The sequence below is a fragment of the Hippoglossus hippoglossus genome, chromosome 7 (assembly GCF_009819705.1).
Source record: "Hippoglossus hippoglossus isolate fHipHip1 chromosome 7, fHipHip1.pri, whole genome shotgun sequence".
Taxonomy (NCBI): Eukaryota; Metazoa; Chordata; class Actinopteri; order Pleuronectiformes; family Pleuronectidae; genus Hippoglossus; species Hippoglossus hippoglossus.
In genome coordinates, this window is record NC_047157.1 from 9,506,590 (window position 1) to 9,530,042 (window position 23,453).

At 42.8% G+C, this 23,453-nt stretch overlaps 2 protein-coding genes and 1 long non-coding RNA gene across 6 annotated transcripts in view; 2 read left to right on the forward strand and 1 right to left on the reverse strand.

The window, feature by feature from the left end:
* The window catches only part of LOC117765314 (helicase ARIP4-like), a 70,231-nt gene extending 53,949 nt beyond the window's left edge, over positions 1 to 16,282 (forward strand). For 3 of the 4 annotated variants that reach the window (XR_004614551.1, XR_004614553.1, XR_004614552.1), the window contains 19 exons: positions 1,824 to 2,044; positions 2,471 to 2,653; positions 3,512 to 3,645; positions 4,413 to 4,609; positions 4,775 to 4,978; positions 5,079 to 5,217; positions 5,318 to 5,495; positions 6,134 to 6,352; positions 6,924 to 7,042; positions 7,198 to 7,322; positions 8,413 to 8,512; positions 8,632 to 8,837; positions 9,876 to 10,051; positions 10,681 to 10,877; positions 11,043 to 11,242; positions 11,394 to 11,483; positions 11,598 to 11,693; positions 12,218 to 15,935; positions 15,974 to 16,282. Coding sequence is in view for 1 of the 4 variants with exons in the window: in XM_034591768.1 (XP_034447659.1) it covers positions 1,824 to 2,044; positions 2,471 to 2,653; positions 3,512 to 3,645; positions 4,413 to 4,609; positions 4,775 to 4,978; positions 5,079 to 5,217; positions 5,318 to 5,495; positions 6,134 to 6,352; positions 6,924 to 7,042; positions 7,198 to 7,322; positions 8,413 to 8,512; positions 8,632 to 8,837; positions 9,876 to 10,051; positions 10,681 to 10,877; positions 11,043 to 11,242; positions 11,394 to 11,483; positions 11,598 to 11,693; positions 12,218 to 13,275 (3,842 nt within the window). In the remaining 3 variants the exon portion in view is untranslated. Of the gene's footprint in view, positions 1 to 1,823; positions 2,045 to 2,470; positions 2,654 to 3,511; positions 3,646 to 4,412; positions 4,610 to 4,774; positions 4,979 to 5,078; positions 5,218 to 5,317; positions 5,496 to 6,133; positions 6,353 to 6,923; positions 7,043 to 7,197; positions 7,323 to 8,412; positions 8,513 to 8,631; positions 8,838 to 9,875; positions 10,052 to 10,680; positions 10,878 to 11,042; positions 11,243 to 11,393; positions 11,484 to 11,597; positions 11,694 to 12,217 lie in introns of all 4 variants that reach the window. The other variant, XM_034591768.1, reaches the window with a different exon arrangement.
* Positions 1 to 23,453, reverse strand: part of LOC117765317 — a 24,928-nt gene continuing 1,475 nt past the window's right edge. The window contains exons 2-4 of the long non-coding RNA XR_004614554.1: positions 18,151 to 18,154; positions 16,650 to 16,655; positions 1 to 12 (exon numbers count right to left, since the gene is read on the reverse strand). This is a non-coding gene — a long non-coding RNA (uncharacterized LOC117765317). The remainder of the gene's footprint in view (positions 13 to 16,649; positions 16,656 to 18,150; positions 18,155 to 23,453) is intronic.
* Positions 18,535 to 23,453, forward strand: part of tmem115 (transmembrane protein 115) — a 10,251-nt gene continuing 5,332 nt past the window's right edge. The window contains exons 1-3 of the mRNA XM_034591769.1: positions 18,535 to 19,517; positions 19,559 to 20,066; positions 22,050 to 22,414. Coding sequence (XP_034447660.1) covers positions 19,575 to 20,066; positions 22,050 to 22,414 — 857 coding nt within the window. The 5' untranslated portion in view covers positions 18,535 to 19,517; positions 19,559 to 19,574. The remainder of the gene's footprint in view (positions 19,518 to 19,558; positions 20,067 to 22,049; positions 22,415 to 23,453) is intronic.

A 23,453-nucleotide genomic window follows, 5' to 3' on the forward strand; every position in this document is an offset into this window, starting at 1 on the left:
CTGAGGTTTTTACTCCAAAGCCGCAGCACAACAGATATCTGCGTTCCCGCTGTCTTCTCAGAACAGTAGACACAAGGATGATTAATTGAAATGAATGTTGGTGATAATATTAAAACTTTTGTCCACAAAGACAGCGCCATCAAAACGCTAGTCACCACTGCAGATTTGATAGTTGGACTCATTGCATGACTTCCTGCTGTGTCAGTTCAGACAATATAAATGACGCTGTGTGTTCACTCCACATGCAGATCCTTAAATTCTTTCAGCAGTGAACCGACTTTTTGGAAACATGTACACCCAATTACTAAAAGCTAAAAGTCTCCCTACGCACTGTGTGCATGTGTTGGAGTTTTTGCAGATTAGCTGCCATCAGAATATTTAAAACCTTCACAGGGTACAGCATGTACCGTTCCCTTATTGCCTGAGTGCACACAAGCAGACGCCCAACATACACACCCACACATAAATGAGTAGGGGAGTAGACTGATGGGATGAATCAATGAACAACGATGAACAAAGAGAGATAATATGTAGATTTGGGAGCTGGGAAAGACAAAAGCAAAGGAGCGAGAGAGAGAAAAAAGCATGGAGAGAGGAAGAGCGATGAAAGGAGAGCGAGCGTCTGTGGGGCAGATCAGAGTGGGTCTGTGGAGCAATAAAGCTGGCTAATCCTGATAATGAGCCAGAACACACACACACTCTCTCACACACACACACACGTGTATAAAGAACACACCCGCATACACCACAGTGGCACAGTGACATAGTTGGGGTTGTATAACCAGTCTCCCCCTCCACTCTAATCCTACTTGTATAACCAGGCATTCACTGCAGTTATATAATCTCTCTCTCTCTCTCTCTCTCTCTCTCTCTCTCTCTCTCTCTCTCTCTCTCTCTCTCTCTCTCTCTCTCTTTCACACACACTAACATGCTGACACACACTCCTCCCATCGTGCCCTCGCTGTTTGCCAGCTTGTGTAACTTTTCCCACTTGATACCACTGACGTTCAAATCCTTTTGTATCAGATATGGATTTCAGCCTCTCCACTTCACACGCACGCTTGGTGACGTCCGCGACTTAAGTAACGCCGCCTAAGTGCTTGTGATGGAGCCCTGCATCACTTGCCTATAAAATGTATAGGAAGAAGAGCTGCATCTGTATTTCATGTCACTCCACCATTTTGTTGATAAAGTCTAAGTGTTAAGTGTGGAGGATCCAAAACACGTTAATTTGAAAAGCATATGGTCCAGCGCACATTCAAGCTCACAATAAATATGAAAAAAATGTTTTGCTCCTCAGGCAAAATTCATAGAAAAACAGCATCATACAGGTTAAGGCTTTACATCTTTATTTAAAGAATAACAAAAAAGAAACAAGAAGTAGATCCCAGCAGTAGAGCCCATACCCAACGTTCCCAGTACATTCGATCTAACGGCACCATATTGCTCAGCTTATAGAATATGAATATCATCAAGATCCATGAATTAACTAAAGTGTGGAAAAATGCCATATCCTTCAAAAAGTACTAGCAAACCCAGCTGTTGCTTTTCTGACGACTGCAGACTCACACACAAGGTGAACAGTGTGTTTTAGCCTTCGATGCACAAAAATACAATAAAATATATATTATGTTTTATCATCCTAAAACGTTTTCTCCTATATGTTTTCAATTCCCTTTCTGTACACCTTGTCAGAGTGAGATGAAAAAAATATTTTCTGACCATAGCTGTCTGAAAACAGTTTACAAGGTCTTTTTTAGAAACCTTTAACATTTCACCTCCTCTGTCCTAATCAACCCTCATCTCGTGCCTCCTCTGTGCAGATGTGATTGATCTGAGCTCGGACGATGAGGACACCATCGTCCACATCAGCGGCGAGTCCACCAACGAGGAAGAAGAGAGCGAGCCCAGCGGCCTGCACGCCAACGACGGCCTGAACCAACCGGACGAGCAGGGCAGGGTGTTGGTGAACCTGAACCACCCGGATGCAGAGACGGACATTTTCCTGTTGCCTCAGCTGGCACGAGCAGTCAAACCTCACCAGGTATTAGGACTGCTACGAAATACCTAAACAAGCCAAACTTGATCTCTTTTTGTCTTTTGATGTGACGTATGTTCTGTGATATAAAGTCAGAGGGTGTGATAATTACCTGCTGTCAAATGGTTTGAGCAAAGTTCCCATTTCTTGATCTTGTTCTGGTGCGGCCCACCAGTGTGAACTTTTCCTTCAGTTTTAATGAGAAAAATACCTCTGCTTTTTCACCACCCACCTTATCTTCTTTCTCACACAATTTCCATCTGTCCTCCCTTTCCAACACTCCTCCTCCTACATTGTCATTTAACTTTGTTTTGCTCTCTTCTCTTCTTCTTTCTTCTTGGATCGCCATCTTCCCTCTCTTTTTTTCCCCACCTCCCTCTTCATCCCACCGCTTCATCCTCCGTCTCCTCTCTTGCCGTTGCTTCTCCTCAGATCGGCGGAGTCCGCTTCCTGTACGACAACCTGGTGGAGTCGGTGGAGCGCTTCAGCAGCAGCAGTGGGTTCGGCTGTATCCTCGCTCACAGCATGGGCCTGGGCAAAACCCTGCAAGTCATCTCCTGCATCGACGTCCTGTTCAGACACACCCAGGCCCACACCGTGCTCGCCATCGTACCTGTAAGCATCTATGGTTTCATGTTGGAATGAGAGGATGCGTGAAGGACTGAAGCGATAGGCACACGTTGAGCTCACTGTGGGACTATGAAGCACAGTTTTTCGGGGGGTTTGGGCACAATATGCTGGACTTTGTGCGAGGGCATTCACGGCTACTGTATTTTAGTAGTTGTCAACCATTCGCAAAAAAATAGTCAACTAGTCAATCAGTCGCAGGAAACGTATATTTTCCAACCCATGTCAATTTGTGAGAAAGCGATAGGTGGCTGGTGGTCGGCGATAGGACGTTTAGAGATTTCTCCCATTGACGTCTTCTTTACTCACCCTTTTGGCGCTTCTCCTCACTAACTTTGCTATTGCTAGTGTTAGCCGTGAGCGGGTGTAGCTTTAGAAGGTTATGCATAGCGCTGGTATTGTTGTTGCTCTTTAGGGCAGCCTTACATGTATTTCAGCTGAGGGTTTTATCTGCTCTGGTAGCTGCTTCTAGCGCCCCCGGCTGCATATCTGCTGTGGACTGCTTCATTACTGCACTGTGCTTAACCCACAGATTAAAAACTAGTCTACGACGATGTTGACCAATGTTTTTTATTGTCGAGTAGTCTGTGAAACGCTACATCTTGCCGACTAGTATTACATTTATGGTGGTGAATGTGTGAATAACAGTGCATCAATAAGTGAATGGACATGTGATTATGGATTTTTAAACAGGAAGTTTTAAAATATCAAAGGCGTGGGCCAACACATTTTGTTTTTTTGCTAAAAATGTTTAAAATGCATGAAGTGACTAAATGAGTAAAATATTCTGGTCAGTTCATCATGTCAGCCCAAGCCTAAGATCCCCCACTTACTTCTCTCTGTTAGGTGAACACGTTGCAGAACTGGCTGTCAGAGTTCAACACATGGGTCCCGCCCCCGGAGGGGTTGCCTCCAGATACCGACCCGGCACTGGTGACACCTCGCAGCTTTAAGGTTCACATCCTCAATGACGAACACAAGTGAGTAACGGGAACAAGAGCTTTTTTTCACCTTTTGAACTTCCTTTTCACTTTATCCCCATCTGGCTCTTCCTCCCTTCTATCTCGGCTTCAGCCTCTTTCACAACAGCTGCTTCTGCCAGAAAGATTTGCTGATTCTCATGCGTTGCGCGTGTGTTTGGGCTTAGGGAGTAAAGAATGAAGGAATGCTGCAAGATGAGTGTGCAATTCAATAATACAGTCTTGTCTAGAAATGACACACTGACCTCATTCTGTGCCCCCCCCCCCCTCATTTCTTCGTATCTCGCCGGCGTGATTGTTAAAAAATCCTACTCTTCACACACTACTCATTTGCCATTGGTTTTTCAAGTTATTAGTCATTTATTAGAATCATTGTTTACAAATCAATGAAAGATAAAATAATCTGAGCTTTTGTGACAAATTCTTCTAGTTCAGCTTGAAGATGCTACAAATCACATGTAAATTACTGAGAAGACAAAACGCTCCAAGAATACTTTTTGCATTGCTACAGAGTTGTCTTATTGCATTTTGAATAAGTATTATTTTCTTTGTAAAATTTAAGATTTTATTTGTATAGCTTTGGGGCACAATGTGCTTGTCACAGCACAAAGAGGGAGAGGCTGTGGTTCTTTTTGTGCAAATGGGGTAAATGATTCAAGAGATTCAAAAGAAAAGTCATGTGAAATATGAAAAAGAAGCTTAAATATATAAAATGTTCTCAGTTAAGAGAGACAGAAGAAAAATGTATCTGTTCTTGTGCTGCCCAGGAACACAGCTGCCAGAGCCAAAGTGGTAGAGGACTGGGCAAAGGACGGAGGAGTGCTGCTGATGGGCTATGAGATGTACCGCCTCCTGTCGATGAAGAAGAGTATTGTGGCCGGGAGGAAGAAGAAGAACAAGAAAACAACTGGACCCGTAGTCGTTGACCTGGACGAAGAGGACAGGCAGCAGGAACTGCTCACAGGTGAGAAAGAGTAGGGTAAAGAAGAAGACAAGGGTGATAGAGGTTCGGAGTAGAGTAAGAAGGAGGGAATAGACAAAGGAAATGAAAACATAGAGAAGGGCAAGAAATGTGTTGAAAACTTCACATTAATAAAAGTTTTAAACATTATCTCTCGTCTTCCTCCAGGTATCGAGAGAGCTTTAGCCCGACCTGGTCCAGATGTGGTGATCTGTGACGAAGGCCACCGCATCAAGAACTGCCACGCCAGCACGTCCCAGGCTCTGAAGAACATCCAAACTCGACGCCGCGTGGTCCTGACCGGCTACCCACTGCAGAACAACCTGATTGAGTACTGGTGCATGGTGGATTTTGTCCGACCCGACTTCCTAGGTAAAGGGCAAGATCTGTATTGTACTTCACTTCCTGAATTTGAGCACTTTTCGTGATCCAAAGACTGACTACAGTTTTTAACGCTCTGTATGCATTTCAGGTACACGCCAGGAGTTCAGTAACATGTTTGAGCGTCCTATTCTGAACGGGCAGTGTGTGGACAGCACGCCTCAGGACGTTCAGCTCATGAGGTACAGGAGCCATGTGCTGCACAGCCTGCTCGAGGGCTTTGTACAGAGGTGAGATAGTGCTTTTACAAACCTGCAGTCACAGTCCAGAAAGTAAAACTCAACCTCCTTAAACATTTTATACATCTACTGACACCTGTCTTCATTCCAGACGAGGCCATGATGTCCTGAAGGACCAGCTGCCCTCTAAGGAGGAGCATGTCATGCTGGTGCGTCTGTCTCCACTGCAGAGGGCACTCTACACAGAGTTCATGACCCGCTTCAGGGAGGCAGGAAACTCCGGCTGGCTCAGCCTCAACCCACTGAAGGCTTTCTGTGTCTGCTGCAAGGTGAGGAGCAGGGCATGTGTGCAGAACGCTATGAACTCAACCTGGACACAAACAATGTCTCAGCCTCTGAATCAGATAGTCATGAAATAAAAAACATTTGATAGCTTAAGCATTTGGCGTTCAATGTAAATCGTTGCAATTTCCCTAAACCTTTTTTTTTGTTAAAAGCCACAAACTAAGCAAACTCGCCAAGATCCTCCCTTTCTTCTTCCTCCTCCTAAAACATGTCTCTTACTGCCTAAACCTTGGTCAGCAGACACATTGTTTGGGTCTGAATCATGTATTTATCAATGAAACACTGCTATACTATGGATTAAATACTTTTTGCAGACTAAGAGAGCTAACAAACAAACAAACAAAATTTCCCGCAATTTCATTTTGCCTTACGACATTGTGGAAGAGACGCACATACTTCATCCAGCTGAAAATGGATAAGCATGCAAATGTTGCACCAGGTTTTCAGGGTATATGCACGCATGTTGCGTCCGGTCTTATTCGGTTAATCAAGGTAATTTTATCTGAACTTAGAAACTTTTACACTTCAACTGTCAGTAATTGTTGTGTTACCCAAAATTTAAGTAAATGTGATGATTAATTCATGAGTGTTGCTAAAAAGCTGGTCTCCTGTCATTCGTCAGATTTGGAACCATCCAGACGTGCTGTACGAGGCCCTACAGAAGGAAAACCTGGCGAGTGACCAGGATTTGGACCTGGATGACATGACCTCCACAGGACACACCCGGTGTCCGTCCGCTCCCAATCAGAAGCCCAAGCCCCTGGAGAACCCTAACCCCGCCGGCGGTCTGAGTCTCACCCAGCTGCAGGAGAAAGCCAATCAGGTCATCACTTACGAATGGGTACGTTCAAAGAGGAGCACTTTTACTACTGCAGCGCAAATCTTTGAGGACAAATGCCAGGTTTTCCAACCTTTACAAGTTTAGTTGTAAACAGAAAAGTTTGTTTTTTAATGATACTTTCTCTCTTTTGCCAAATGTAACTCTGGTATCGCTTTAATTGTGTAATTTTATGAATTTACTTTCCTAAACCATCTTTGTTAAGTTTGTTGGTTTATTTATCTGGCAACAAATAATAATAATAAACTTTATTAATATCGCACTTTTTAAAAACAGAGTTTACAAAGTGCTTTGAGAACAAAGCAAGAAAAGTACATTAAAACTAGAAAAGTAAATTAAAAGTCACTTCCCTTTTAAACAAAGAGTAATACACACTTTTTTTTCACTTTTAAATAAATCCCACAGTATTTGTTAAATAGTTGTTGTCATTGCTTATATTGTAACCTCACTTCTTTATGGTCAGTTTTAGTTGCATGGATGAGAACAACGTCTACGTAAACAGCTGAACTATGAATTTGAAACAAATATTTAAAAGGGACGGGACTTTTAATCATCTCTCTTTTCATGTGGCCAGGCGAAGGAAATCATGTGTGACTACGAACCTGGCATCCTGGAGAACTCGGCAAAGATGGTGATGCTGTTCCACCTGATAGAGGAGAGCGTCAGGACGGGAGACAAACTGCTCGTCTTTAGGTAAAAGTTCAGACAAATCTAAGCATTTATCCTCAAGTTTTTCCCTGTGGCAGCTTCGCTCAGCTTTATAACATGATTAGGTTAAATTCTACTTTGCATTACATTTACATTCCAGCCTGTGATCTAATCTGATCTCTCCTGTCCTCCTCCTGCAGTCAGAGCTTGTCCACGCTGACGGTGATTGAGGATTTCTTGGCAAAGAGGCCGGTGCCTCACTCGCCCAACACGTCCGACAGAGAGAGACCCAATCAGAACTGGGTCCGCAACCTCAACTACTACAGTAAGTGGTCATTTAAAATGATTGACAGATGTGTTTTCGTGCCTGGTATTTGAATGAGTAAATATGCTGAATATATCTGAAGGATGAGTCAGTTTTAAAAGTTGTTATGCAGAAACACGAGTGACACATACAGTGACACATTAGGTCGAATATGGTTGACCTTATTGTCTTCATTAGCATATTCAAGAAATACAAACTAGTTTTCTGCTCACTGTGCTAAATATTACACACTAATAAATGTGGTGGTGGCAGTAGTTTGGTTTTCTGCTGCTTCTCCTCCCATTGACTCTCAATGAGTGCTGCCACCTGCTGGTCTTTCTCAATATCATCCAGACTTTGGTTAATGGTTCTCCACAGGCCCAGAAAGGACTTAACAGCTGTTGTAGAGTTGCTGTTTGTGTATTTCAGATGTATCAAGAATCACTTTGAAAAATATAAGCGATGTACATTACATTAGTCATGTTAGCCGTAATGTATCTTACGGTAATGGCCAGGCATAGAGATAGAGATGTCCAAAACCATTAGCTAATTTTTCACAAATATCATCTTTTATCCTGTGTACACTTGTTTTATTTTCTGTGTAGATTCCATATAATAGCAGGTGGAGAATGAAATTGAAAGGGATGGAGTTGCAATATTAGTATTTTTATTTGCAGATAAAAACTCAGTTTACATACATCTGCCAACAGTCCCCTTCAAAGTTCAATCAAGCTGCACAAAATGTTTCTAAAGTTCCATGAATTATTCCCCTGGTAAAATGTTGAAAAATCCTCCATCTTACAATGTTAAAGAAATTCGGGGGGGGGAGTCCTTGATCTCTCCTTGATCTCTCCTTCCACCAAATTGCGTGGAAATCTGTTTGGTTGTTTGTGTAATCTTGGTTACAAATAAACAGACAGGGGTGAAAACATAACCTCCTTAGCAGAAGCAATTATTAAGCAGGTAAACAAAACCATTCTTTAAAGAAAAGAGATAAAAAGCACAAAGTAAGATAAATATGTATTCAACTGTATTTTCCCAAAGCATCACTGTGTGCAAACCTGCTGAAAACCTTGTTGTAACTCTGTATTGGTTGTGTGTTGTCTTGAAGGACTGGATGGAAGTACGACGGCCTCAGAGAGAGAGAGACTGATAAACCAGTTCAACGACCCATCCAACACCTCCGCTTGGGTTTTCCTGCTGTCAACCAGGTAACAAGTCAACTCAGCGGCCAAAATATTAATGGTAGCAAATGACTTTGAAATATTGAGGTTGGAATGTAATATTTAGCTGCTTTAATCAAACACGACTTGACCTCTTTGTCCCTCAGGGCTGGTTGTCTGGGTGTGAATCTGATCGGGGCGAACCGCGTGGTGGTGTTTGACGCCTCCTGGAACCCCTGCCATGACGCCCAGGCCGTGTGCCGTGTCTACCGCTACGGTCAGAGGAAGCAGTGTCACATCTACCGACTTGTGTGCGACTTCACGCTGGAGAAGAAGATCTACGACCGCCAGATCTCCAAGCAGGGAATGTCCGGTGAGCTGGTGACAGGGATACATGGAACAGCACTGCCTTTTAATATGACCGTGGACACATTACAGTCAAATAACTCAAATCTCCCATAATGTATAACCTAAAATAAACATTTTGGTAGATTAAAAAAGTGACACCAAACTGAGAGAGAGAGAGAGAGAGAGAGAGAGAGAGAGAGAGAGAGAGAGAGAGAGAGAGAGAGAGAGAGAGAGAGAGAGAGAGACCAAAGAAAGGCTTAAAAGAATCCATACTACATAAAACCGTGTAGAATATATTAAACCAGTGTTTCCCACAGAATTAATTCAATCAATGGCGGTATTTGGGGTGCACGTGCACGAACTCGAGGGTCACTCTCACTCAACAGATTCCAAGTGACAGGTTAACAGACTAAAGATTGAAAGATGAGTTCTCACATGAGAAAAACAACTGCATTGCATGCCACAGTTGTAGCTGAAACTACTGTCTGCATAGACAGTCAAAATGTTGTGGACCATAGCACGAGCACACTGTATCGTAACAGTGAGCATGTGGCAAATGGTGCTGCACACACCAGGCTAGAGATCTCTTATGTGATTTGTCAGCAGTTGTCAGCAGTGAAATCTAAATGGATGGACAATAGTGATGGTTTTAAAGTGTTTCCCATTCATGATCTAGACTGCGGCAGCCCCACATATTCTAGTTTGTCATGCCACAGTTTCATAATTAGCATTTTTTACAGTTCTACTTCTGTCAGTAATGAAACTTACTGAAAACTACAGTCCAGTCTCTTCTGTGTGAAGAGACCTCCCGCCCAGAACTAAATCTTTTGTGTTGAAACCAGAGCTCTCCTGCCAAGAGGCTCTTGTCTGACAGAGTAAATTGTCTCAAGTGTTTGTTGTAAGCTTCAACTGGTGAGACGGACACACTGAAGCCGCTGATATTTTGGAGAGCTGTGTTAATCAGCCTTTTCCAGTTTGCTCTCTTTTTGTTCATGTGCTCCTCCCTGTCCTACCATCCTGGTCCACTCAACCCTTTCTCTTCTTCCTCTTGTTTCTTCATCAGACCGGGTGGTGGACGACCTGAACCCTGTGCTGACCTTCACCAGGAGGGAGGTGGAGTCACTTCTTCACTTTGTGGAGGAGGAGCCGGACCCCACCCATGTTCTGCTGCAGCCCCAGGACAGTATGGAGCGAGTCCTCAGAAAGGCGCTACACCGCTATCCTCACCTAATCACCAAGGTAGATGAACAGATAATTCTTTATCATGATCTTGTGAGGCAGACAACGAATTTGATCATGTGTCAACTTACGTAGAGAAGGCTGCACCAGAGATCACTGGAAAGACAGGAAATGGCAAATACAGACGAAAGATGAATATCATCCATATCATTAGTATCTGTATTTTTCAAGGTCGCCCTATTATTCAAAGAGCCCTTGAGTCAAACTAACACCTGCTCAACCAAAAGCACAACTTGCTGAAGACATGGTGGTATTCACCATGCTGTTTCTTTTTTTCCATGTGTCATGAACCCAAAACCTCTGCTTTTTATGGACTTTTCCCCCCTGCTCATCAAAAAATTGTCTTTATTTATCTTTATTTACATTTGATCGCCTGTTTGTGCACACAGATGCACAAAGCCCACCATGCTTTTTTCCCCCTGGCTTTTTCTTAGGCATTTTTTAAACTGCCGCAGACTGTTGCAACACATCTCTGTGTGATCGAGCCCTAATTACTTAGATGTTGGCATTTTAAATTAGATAAACTTCACATGTAAACAACCTGTCATTGTCATCTGCTTCTATGAGAGAGACATAAATGAATGACACATATCTCGCATTCTTTTTCATCCACCCTTTCTGCCTTCCAGCAACCATTCCCCCATGAGTCCCTGCTGATGGACCGCAGGGAGCTGAAGCTGAGCAAAGCCGAGAAGTCGGCTGCTAAGAAGGGTTATGAAGACGAGAAGAGGGCCTCAGTGCCGTACACCCGCCCTTCCTACGCTCACTACTACCCCGCCAGTGACCAGAGCCTCACCAACATCCCCGCCTTCAGCCAGAGAAACTGGTCAGTGACTTTTTTTTTTACGTTTATTTAATGCAGATTTTCAGTTCAATCCAGGAGCTCAAATACAAATAGACATTTAATTCTTTATAAAGTCCTTCACAAGGACCTGTAGTGAACATGTATGTTAGATGTAATCCTGAACACTATTCCTAACTTTCTGCTCAGGCGTCCTCCCCCTCGTACCGAGGAGAAGCCAGTGGCCAGTGTCCGGCCAGTCCAGTCAACCCCGGTTCCCATGATGCCCCGCCAGTCGTCTGCAGGCTCTGACACAGGCAACGATTCGTCCAAAACCAACCTGGGAGGATTCTCAGTTAAATGCCTGGAAAAAGCCGGGGTCTTTGTACAGAAGATCGTCACCACTAATGGTATGCAGACTGTACATGCGCTGTACAATTTGCTCTGCTTCTTGTTTCCTCCACATACCACTCATCCTTTTGAACTGAATCTTCTTTCGTTGTGATATTCGAAAAGGAAGTGTTTGTATTTACTCATCTCAAAAGTTTTTGTAATTTTTAGACATAGTGATTCCAGGCACCAACAGTTCAGCAGATGTTCAGGCCAGAATCCCAGCTGGAGAGAGCATCCACATCATCAGGGGCACCAAAGGTAATCAATCACTGCACACTGTTAGTAAATTATACTTGTCATAATAATCAATTAACTGTTGAAACATTTTTTACATAACATGATCTTTTTTTAATTGATCATTTCCTGTTTTAGGGACTTACATCAGGACATCTGATGGTCGAATCTTTGCCATCAGAGCAGCTAATAAAGCCAAGACTGCAGAGGAGAGTACAACAGCACCACCCAAAGGTAATTTACCAGAAATGAGCACTGCTAAATGTGTAGAGTACTTGATAGACACACAGATTTAAAGGTTCAGTTTGTAGAATTTATCTAGTGGTGAAGTTGCATGTTGCAGCTGAATACCTCTCACCTCCCCCTCCCCTTCCAAAGAGGAAAGAGAACCTGTGGTAACCTTCAGTTTTCATAAAAACTCAAAAGATGTTTAGTTTTTGTTTTGTTTGGACTACTGTAAAAAACATGGCAGTGCCCGTAGAGAGGAACCACTCCCAATGTAAATATAAAGTATTTAAATATGAAGTGCCCATTCAAGGGTAAAGGAAACCCCAATTCATACAATTTAGATGAAAATTGCTAGTGAAAACATCACTAGGATAGTTTTATATCCAATTTCTGCTGATAGATCCCTTTCACCTAAATCTGACACACTGGACCTCTAAAATATAATTGACACTAAATTATTCAAATAAAGCCAGTGTATGTGAAGGGTTAAACTCTTTTCCTAAATCTAATCTCTTCTTTCTTCTTCTCAGACTCGCAGGCCCCACCAGTCGAGGTTTCAACCAATGGTAGTGACAGTTGTCAGTCACCTGATATTAAGCAAAAGGTACCCTCCAAGCCTGTGCCCCGCCCTCTTTCACCTGACGGCCCAGAGATCATCAACGAGCTGCAACGCTACACAGGAGCCACAGCGGAGCCAGAGAGGGCGGAGCCAGAGAGGGCGGCTGAGAGCAACGCAAACAACCTGCCTTCCACCAAACTGCCTCAGACCAATGGCAGCAGTAGGAGCAGTTTACCCAGTGGAACTATGAGCCACCATGATGCCTCTGTGACTAATGCAGTGCAGCCCAGCATTGACACCACTGCCGCACAAGACATGAGAACATGCTCCAAGCGCAAAGCCTCCACCCCGCCTTCGGATGAGCAGCCCAGCAAGCAGCCGTCTGCTGCCAAGCACTCCTCAGCCTCACAAGGTTTCCCCTTCACTGGGGGCTACGGCCTCCCTCCACTCGGCCTCAACCCTGCCATGTTGAGTGGTTCACTGGGGCACCCGCTCTTTGTTGGGGCTGGTTCGCCTTACTTCCAGCCCCCCCACACTCAACTGGGAGACCCCAGTTACATGTACGCAGATCTGTTTGGCTTGGGCGGAGCCTGCTCTTCCTCCACCTCATTGTCGACAACAACGGCTACTGCCGTCTCATCTTCATCATCAGTTAACGCTGCCAGTTTGGTTCCAGGGGCGCTGCCGCCATTCATGCTGAACCCCAGCATGGCGGGCATGGCTGGGATGCTCTCCCCAGGCTTCCCTCTCTCTTACAATCAGTCTCTGGCCAGCCTCTACACAGGGTCCATGCTCCCGGGCGGGCTTCCAGGACCAGCCGCCACTCCCGGCCCCGCTGGAGCCAGCTTCCTTTCCCAGTATCCTCCCACTGCTGCCTCCAGCTCCTCCTCATCCTCCCCTTCCTCCTTCTCCCCCTCAGCACGGTTTGAGGGCCACCGGGGTTCAGTTCTGATGAATGTTGGGAATGTTAGCAGCGCCAGCTGCTCAGATGACGACGATGATGATGTAATTGAGGTTAGGGGACAGTGACAGATGAATGATGTGCTTGTTTGAGAAAGCTTGATTCAATTGAAAAATCATCACAATAGGATGATATCCTCTGTGCCAGGATACAGGCTTCGAAGAGCCTGTGGCCGAGGCTGTGTGGAAATGGACAAAAAAATGAAACGCGGGTATGTGATGACAACTGAGCCCCTGCTAACGAGTCTGTTCTGCCTTTGAAAAACTGTCCGAGCAGAGATTGAACACAGACTAGAGACAGAGCAACACATTTTGATGCTGAATAACACAAGATGAAATCTGAGGAAGAAAAAAAAGCTCCAGAGGGAGGAAGAAAAAGAAAATCCGAAGACTTAGGGCTTCCAAGTTTTTTTTGTTCAATACTGGCATTGAGATACTGATCACTGGACTTAGAACTGCTGATTGTGGGCCTGCAGTGACCACAAATGGCCACTAGTTGTCCTGTTGACTTTTAAGATTCTAGTTCTGCAGCTTTGTTAAATGTCATGACTCTTTTGCTTTACTCAGCTAATTAAATGATGATGTTAGGATGGAATTGCTTATAAAAAAAGTTGTGATGATAAAGTTAGCTGGTAGTAACGTCTGTTAAATATCAATACTGATGTATTGTTTGTCACATGTCAAATATTGCTACTGAATATTTCTTCAAATGCTAAAGGTGAAAAGATCAAACAGAAGTTTTAAATGATGGTAATAATTCACTGCCAGGACGGTTGACGGTGTTTTACTAAGTCATCTTGAATTATTGAAGAAGCATTTTAAGGTCTGTTGAGATTGAAGTCAACTATTGAAACTTTCAAACTCTAATGAAAGAATGTATGCTTAATGAAATGCCTTTAAACCAGGCCTTTTTGAAAAAACTCCTATTTAGGCATCAGGTGTGGGGAGATCTGATTTTTCTTTATTTCTTTGTGTGTGTATTTTCTATTTATGTGATCTTAAATTTTTTGGATGATTGCCTAAAAACAGCCAGGTGAAAATGAAAAAAAAAACTGTGTTGTAGTGAGGTGTCCTCCTCGTAGCGGAGATACAACCAACAGAAAATGCCTTTTTGCCTCCATCTTTCTGAATGTGAACTGTGAGAGAGAGGAGAGGCAAAGAGAGACAGACGGTCGCCGCGGCTCTCTGAATCTCGCCCACAGTCTTACTGTAGCCTAGCGAAAAACGATGCAAAACACTCACTCAAGCCTATATATGTATTTGTACAAACCCCGGAGGAATTGAGCTTGCAAACCCCCGAGTTTTGTTTTTCGCCTGTGTCGTTCCTTAGTCTGTATTTGTGTGTTTTGTTCTTAAGGGTTACAAAAGGAATGGTTTTAAAAAGAAAATGAAGTGAATAGAAACTTGTGTTACTCGGTTTGGTGACTCGTACTGACACGGATTCCATCTTTGCTCTGCTCTATCTGTCTCATGCTTTTTTGTCACCAGAGGTCAGTGTGAAACCAAACTCATTTGTTTGTTCTTTTTTGAGAGATGGTGTAGCTTTGCCAAAAAAAAAAAAACGAGAAATGCACAAGCACATCATCGACCTCCATCGAAGAGGACTTTGTGTCTTATGAGACCAAATTACGCTGTCTACTACTTAAAATCCACGACAGCAGCACTCTCTCTCTCTCTCTACTATAGCATCCTCACGGCCACAATCGACACGTACATATCCATCTCTCTCTGTATGACCCTGCAGGAAACACTGTACACTGCACTGCACTGTAAAAAGAGACACAAATCTGTACACGTCTGTGGACTGGTCCAACGCTGGGACAAGCGTCATCATCACGTGACCAAGTTCCTCTTCAGATTAACCACACGCCACCGTTCAGCTGTTCCAAATTATCCACTCTGATCACATCAACCGTTGGATCACTGTCCTCGAATAGAAAATCTTCTCCTCCGAAACGGCTGCAGGAAGAGCTTTAAAAAAAACACCTGCTCTTTTGTGGAAAGCGAATCTCTTTAACATCATCAAAGCAAAGACTAAGCATTTACTGTCATTTCTCTTCCATGTATTTTGCTCTTCATATTGAAATTGTTAGTTTACCTATGTTTCTTTTTTCTTTCTTTATGATGTTTGAATTTACCAAATTTATTTATTTATGACGGTGTGTATTTATTCATTTTTATTTTTTGTACAATGTTTTTTTTTTGTCTTCTTTATTTGCTTTTCTTTGTTTATAAACATTTTTACGTTCATATAACTTTTGTTGTTACTGCAGATGGAAAATGCTTAATTTTTTTTTTAAGAAGTACAATCTGCCAATCTGACCCAACACGTGAACTTGTGCAGAACTTGCATGTGGACCAATGAACTGGTTTGTTACTGTGCACATTAATATCCAGGAACAACATATTGAAAGATGGAGTAAATATCATGTTTACAGTAACTCTGATCAGCTGTTGATTATAATTTAAAAGAGGACATTAGGGATATATTGATTAGCTCTGATTCCTTCATCCTGCATTGTCACAAGCTGCATTCAGGACACATATCTTAGAATTTGTAATTGAATAATATGAGCCATTTGTGTGCATGTAAATGAAGCAAATTCACAGGTAATGGGTCAGAAACAGAGGCAGTCATATCACTCAAAAACTGAAAAGAAAACAATGATATCAAGTGCTTCTCTTTTTTTTTACTTTTTTTTGTTGTTCATCATCATATCATCAGAAATGTCCATCTGTGCCGTCGCCATGATGGAAAACGAGCAAGTTTCCTCAGTGTTGAACTGTTTTGTTGTCAGCTCAGCCTTTGCTGCGCAGTTCGACTGCTCTTTTATTTCACAGCTTTCTACTTGAATTTACATATTTATTTATACAATCGATTTGGTTGAGCCGACTGTCTGAATTCCATTTTATCCGAGGAGAAGATTAAAGCTGCTGTCTTTGAGGATTGGCTGTAGTCAAAGCCTATTGTGTAGTTTATCGATGGATAATGTGTATGACCGTGGATTACTTTTAGATCCTTTTTTGTGTTTGTTTTTTGGAAGTTTGTAAATAAAAAGAAACATGTTCTAAATAACACTTTTCCTTGTTTCTTCATAAATAGTATCAGCAGATTGAGCAGGTCACGAAGCACATGTAAAGTTTGATTCCAAGAAAATGAACCACTCGTAAAATCACATGACAAGAACATAACGTTCTCAACCACAATCCTGTGATATAACGATAATAAACGTAATAAAGCACCTTTTACAGTTACAAAAGGCTTCACTAGATACTAATGAATAAGTAATTAATTTGAAGTAAACTGATTTGAAGCAAACACTATTTAAAGATCACACATTAGGGAGAAAATGCAGTAAAATGCTACAAATTCTAAAAGAATTTAAATGGTAAGACCAGACCCAGGTTTAAATAGAAATATAAACAATCGCATATGAATGCACTGTATTCTACACAATACTGTATTTTCCTGAAGCCTTTGCAAACCTATATTGTTTTTTATTCAGACGAAATCTCTAAAAAAAATACCACAAGCCCTCAAACACTGGAAACTGATCTGTCCCTTATAATTTGTGTTCCATTTTCGTATGAAGTTTATCTTCTTTTTCCTTTTAGATAAATAATGATTCACCAAATAGACAAACATAACAAAGACAGAAATGCGAGACTTAATATCAGACAGAAATTAACCTTTTTAGAGGTTTATTCTGTTAATCTATTTTTAAGAACCTGGAGGATCTGCAGATAATAACAATACCTGCATGTGTTTTACATAAAAACATGTTTGTCCATTGATAAATTGATGAACATGGACAGTAAATACATTTTTTAAAAGGCTGGAAAGAGTTACACAGTTAATCCCTACATTACAAGGAAATGTCTTTTTTCCAGATGAATACAGTATAAAACAAAAAAGAGTGCCAACTAAAAATAGTTGAGCTAGATTTGGATGTTGTCTTCTGTTGATTTATCCATAGTCATATGGACACGATCAGTGTTATTGATTGCTGCAGAATGATTAATTGTCATGTTCTTACAGCGTAGTGGTAAGATGGATGGAGGGTGAACTCTGGGTCTGGTTTGTACCCTCCTCTCTCCACATCCTACTTTAATTAACGTTCTCTCTTATGGGGTCTGAGAGCGGAAGGCCTCCCGGGGTAAACACATTTTGAAAACATCAAATAAGCCCTAAAAAAACAGGACAACAACAGATGTGTTGCCTGACAAAGAAAATGTAATAATACACTACACTACACTATATTATACTATACTGTGGCATAGTATAGTATACTGTACTACACTTTATTGTAATATGCTACTCTACACTATACTATATCTGTACTGTACTATACTATATTATATTATAATATATATACTGTATATATATATATATATATATATATATTATACTACACCTTACTATGATATACTCTGTTTATGACCCTGTTGTCTTCTTTTGAGTGGTCTGCTGGGGCAGTAGCATTTCAACTGCTGATAGGAAGAGACTGGATGGACTGATTAGGAGGGTCAGCTCCTGGGATTTCCCCTTGACCCAGTGTGGTGGGACAGAGGAGGATGATGGCGAAGCTGTCAACTCTTATGGACAACCAGTCCCACCCCCTGCAGGACACCATCACAGCACTGGGCAGCTCCTCCACACTGATCCAAGTGTCTGAAGGAGGTGGTTCCTTCCTGCAGCAGTAAGACTGTACAACCAGCTCTGCTCCAAGTAGAGCTACACACACCTTCTATGGACTGCACTTTAACTCAGGTTTCACTTTTTAACTATATTAAGGTATTCATTTCTAATAATAGAAATTATATAATAATATACATTTCTGTCTGTGAAACTCAATGTGTTGTGTGCAATACATATGTACCACCCATTTACATATTTCATATTTTCTTATATCTCCTTACACATATAAGTATTGCATGCATAACTTTACTCATTTCTATGTTTGACTGCCCTCTTGCTGCTGTATGTTGCAAACTTCCCCACAGTGGCCCAAATAAAGGATTATCTCATCATATCTTACACTATAGGCTACACTATATCACACAATATAATACACTGTACTATACTGCACTACACTACACGCCAATATACTATACAATATTATACAATACTATTGCTAACTACAGTATATAAATCATGGAGAGTGGAATAATCATGAGGATTATCTTTGTTTGATTCATATCCTGAACATAAAGAGCTGTGACTCAGACGCTTCACCCGCTTACTCAGCATTTCTGTACTTTCACGTGACGCGTCCTGAGTTAAGAACTCGGTTTCCCGGCGTGCTCTGCTGCCGGGACGTTGCGTGCCCTGACGTCGCTCCTCGTTGATGACGGTGGCAGACAGCCTCAGTATCCGAGGAGGAGTTCCTGCTAACACAAGATACATTTTCCTACGAGCTGCTCTGGAAATACACAAGAGCCGGGAATCAGACGACTGCCACCGAGGCATTGTGGGAAACCTGTGAGCTGTGCGTGACCTGACGCTGCCTCACAAGCGACTCTCACATTTGTTTTGGAGGCCTGTTGCTAACTACGGGAAATCCTCGGGCTAGCCCCGGTAGTCACTGGGCCGAAACAGGACGCAGAGGACCCGGACCTGGAGCTCCGTGGGCTGCTTTAGTCGACGCTAGCTGCTCCATCTTACTATCAAAACGAAGACGTAAGCTCCCCTGGTCCTTGGTGGCGGATCTAAATCAGCGTAACTCGAGACGATGTCACTTTGACAGCTAGCTAACATTAGCTCTCCTGTGTTTACAAGCCAAAGCTCCTCTGGAGAAGTGGCCACTGAGGTGTGTTGGCTTCAGTTGGGGGTTTCATGCTCGGCCTCTTTTCACCTGTCCGCTCGCTGGTGGTGATTTATGAACTTGTTGAACTTCTGTGTCCCCGGACTGAAGGTCGCCAGCTCGATCAGAAGGTCTCTTCGCTGAGGTTACCACATCTCCAGGCTTATCTGCTGCAGCGCAAACTTTGTTAGCTGCTTGGACTGTGAGGATCAGTCGACTTTCTTTGTTTCCGTGAATGTCAGATACAGAACAGCAAACATATTGTTAAGGGTTAAAAACACGTGTCGATTTTTAATGCGAAGACGAACGGGTTTGATCAGAAGGAGTCGACGTGTACTGATTTGATTATTATTGGGACACAGGTGAAGCACAGTGTCCCGGATGACGGCTCCCAGAGAAGTGTGGGCTTTGCTGCTGTCAGGACTCCCAGGTGTCACCTGTTCTGCTCGGCATTGTTAATCTCACACCAGCATCCAACACCTGCTGCACCAGAGGGAATCGACCCGCTGCTTGTGTGTCTCTGCCTTGAGCTGATCTGCTCAAGAAGGAACATCTTACAACACGATGAATCGCTACCTGCCAGTGGCACGGCAGCACTTCCTGGCTGCTCTGGCCAGCACCAGCGTGGTGGTGAAGACCATCAGCGCCGTGGTGGTGCTCCTCTACCTGCTGTCATGGGCCGTCGACACCCCGTACGCGCTGGGGGTGACCCCGGGGTACCTCTTTCCGCCCAACTTCTGGGTGTGGACACTGGTGACCCACGGGGTCGTGGAGCAGCACGTCTGGGGCGTGGCAGCCAATGTGGGGACAGTTATGGCATGTGGCCGACTCCTGGAGCCTCTGTGGGGCGCTCTGGAGCTCCTGATCTTTTTTGCAGTGGTTAATGTGTCTGCAGGCCTCCTGGCTGGACTCTCCTACCTCCTCACCTATGTGGCCACCTTTGACCTGGACTACCTGTTTGCTGTGCGGGTCCATGGAGCAGCCGCGTTCCTTGGAGGTGTCCTGGTGGCGTTGAAGCAGACCATGGGGGACACTACGGTGCTCAGAGTGCCACAGGTGAGGCCATCAAACAACTCAGGTCATTTCTGCTCTGATCTAAATATGACCAGACATTTGTACCAGTGAGGAGCCACACACCCCAGTTGAACGGAGAATGTAACAAGAATGTAAACAGTGCTGGAAACCAAACCATGAGCCCTTGAGGGGTGTACATAAACAAGCCTGTGTCTGATTATAGCCAGCACACATCCATAATGCCCCCAGTGATATCCAAAATATAAACTCAACCTGTTAGTTTAAATTAACATAAATTCACAAAATGTATAAAATCCCAATTGGTACACAAGATTTCGCTGTGTAAAGACCTTATGGGTACATGCTACATATTACTCTGCATAAATCAAGTAAGTATCTGTGCCTCTGTCAGGTTTAATGAATAAACAAACACCGCACATCCAGTTTAAGGCTCGGTAGAAGTGTTTAACTCAAATAGAATGAGGGGGAAAATCATCTGCACACCTTAAACCATTCCTGCCTGAAGGAGGTCTCTGACCAAAAGCTTGCAAATGAAGTAGATATTTGCACAAAGTGTGCAGATGCTTTATTTCTCATTCAATTTATTCTATTTTAAAGACATTGGACATTAATGGTTTAGCGATTCTCCAAATTCACAGTTCAATACAGTTGTTGTTTTGTTTGTTTGTCTCCATTCTGCTTGACTGTCCCTGGTTTTTTTTTGCTATACCATGGTGATTATCCATCTTCTGTTAATTAAATTAGCCAAATCTTTACTGCAGGTGGGATCACTCCATCGTGATTGGACCAAAATAGTCATTTTACACAAGCAGTTGGAAGACAATAAAATAAGTGTGATAGTTACAATATTAACTGCTCCCCTTGACTTTAAAATATTAATGTTACGAATAACATGCGTAATGATGGCAACCATACGATTTTTTACATTAACGCATGTAAATAACAACATACACACATATCAGATAAAGTAAGTAAAGTAAGATTCATGGCATGCAAAGAAGTGAAGGCAAACCCTGCAGCAAACATACAGAATCAACATTTGTTACATGTTAAGTTAGTGTTACTTTTAATTTAATGAACATAAAAAATACAAAATGAAAGGGTAATTATGGCCTTTTTTAAAGTTTGTTCACCGCTTTTCTTGTCAAGTCACGTTAAGTTGTCCTTATGAATTATCATGATGGTCCCATAGCTGATAAAGTCTCTTCAAACATTGTGGTAAGAATCAACTACCAGCAGTAGTATACTACTACTACTACAGCCTTAGGAATGACAACTTAGTTGAAGTAAGGATTTAAGTGTATAATTGCTAATATTGTTATTAATTCATTACATTTTTTTCTGTTTGGTTGTTAATTTCAAATAGCACTTTCTCCATGTAGGCTTTTATGGACGTGGTATTGCATGGTAATAAATAGTAAGCATGTGTGCGTTCAACCACAGTCTTATCAGGCTGTCAAATTATTGTAAAATAGAGGGACCTTGCTATTTTACTAAAGCCAAGTAGGCCAGTTGTTTACAGGCCAATGGTTCAGCTGTTGAGTGTTTTTTTTTCTTGTCCTGTATTCTCTGGTTGAGCCACATGATTTTCTTTCAACATTCCAATATGTAATCTGATGCTCTACTTGAGAGCAGTGTACACTGTGTCCAGATAAAGATTGAGTTTTTTGCTACAAATTCCTAACATGTCTCTTTTATTACCAGGCTACTTGGATTTAGCTATTATTAACTTAGCATTTTGTGCTTCGTATAAGTTTGTATCAAATTTGGTCACTTCACTCATTCACCCTCATCTCAGTTAATCAGGTCAGGAAATGTTCATCAAAATGCTTGTAGATGTTGACAGTGACTCCTTCCTGCCACCCTGGCAGGCAGTCATCCATTGTTCGGTGTTCCCATTCCTGAATCTTGTAGACTTGGGTGAATTGAGGGAACTGGCAGTCTGTAGACAAACTAGTAGCTACCACTGTGCCTGATCATTTTTCTCTTTTGCTCCTGTCACAGGTGAGACTCAAAGCAGCACCCGCTTTGGTCCTCCTGCTCCTGGCCTTACTGCGCCTGTCTGGGCTGCTCGACAGCTCTGCCCCACTGGCTGCGTTCAGCTACGGCACACTGTCTGGTTGGGTCTACCTGCGCTTCTACCAGAGGCACAGCCGGGGACGCGGGGACATGTCGGACCACTTTGCCTTTGCAAGTTTCTTCCCTGAGGCTCTGCAGCCCGTCGTGGGGCTGCTGGCGGGGCTGGTCCACTCCGCTCTTGTGAAGATAAAGGTGTGCAGAAAGATGGTGAAGAGATACGACGTGGGGGCACCCTCCTCCATCACTATCAGCCTGCCAGGGACGGACCCACAGGATGCAGAGAGGAGGAGGTGAGTCAGAGCAAAGGAGCCGTTTAACTTTTTATCTGCATGCATATATGCTGAGACTGATCTGAAGAGAACTTCTGTCTGATATCTTGGTGTACCTTGCTAATAACTACCTGATTAGAGTGTGAAGGAGGTTCCTCCAGTACCTGTTTACCAGATGCTGTTTTGCAGGATTTTTCCTCTACATTTATTTTTTAGCTGTAGTTGGTCACACTGCTTTTCATTTGTGCAAAGAAGAAGCCTGTCATAGTATTTCATTATTGCCATTCAATTGAAAGAATAGGTATAAGTCCATGCAATAGCTATGCTATCTTTTCAGGCAAGGGGCAGAATACTCACTGGACATTTGGTCAAATTTAGCCGTCAGTTGGAAGAAATCCTGAGTACCTGAAGAGCATGCAAACATGTGTTTCCACCTTTTGCTATTACGAGATGACGACAGAAGTTGCATTATAGAACGTGGATAGCTGAACCGAGGCCATCAGGACCTGGGCTGGATTCAGACAAAGATTTTAAAATGACGTTGGCTTGGCAGTCTTCTTGATTTTTACACTGTATGTATTTGTAATCGGGGGAAACACGAACACAGCTCAGCTTACCTTAATTGCATAGAGCTTGAAAAACTTAAACACAGAATACCATGGCATGGTTACTTTTCACTCAGGCTTGGCTGGATTCAGACAGAAAAATGCGACCCGAGCTGCACTCTGTTGCATAATGTGAAAGTTTTCTCTGTGTGGGACGATTTAGAACCGAGCCAACGGAGGTGCCTCCATTTGGGGAAGGAGAGTTTCCTCTCCTGTGGCTGCCTTGTGTCCCCATCTGGTTCTGACACTCTATTCATCTCTTAAATCTTAAGTGGAAACTTTTGACATGACCTCTCCACGCTTTAAATGATCAGTTAGGCTGCTCCTCTTTTACCACACATCTTGCATGAAGGCAGCGGCAAATAAAGGGATATGTTTTACTTTTGAATCTGCTACAAGATATGCTGGATAAAGGCAAGTATTCAGACCAATTGAGCGCTTGAAGAAAATATAAT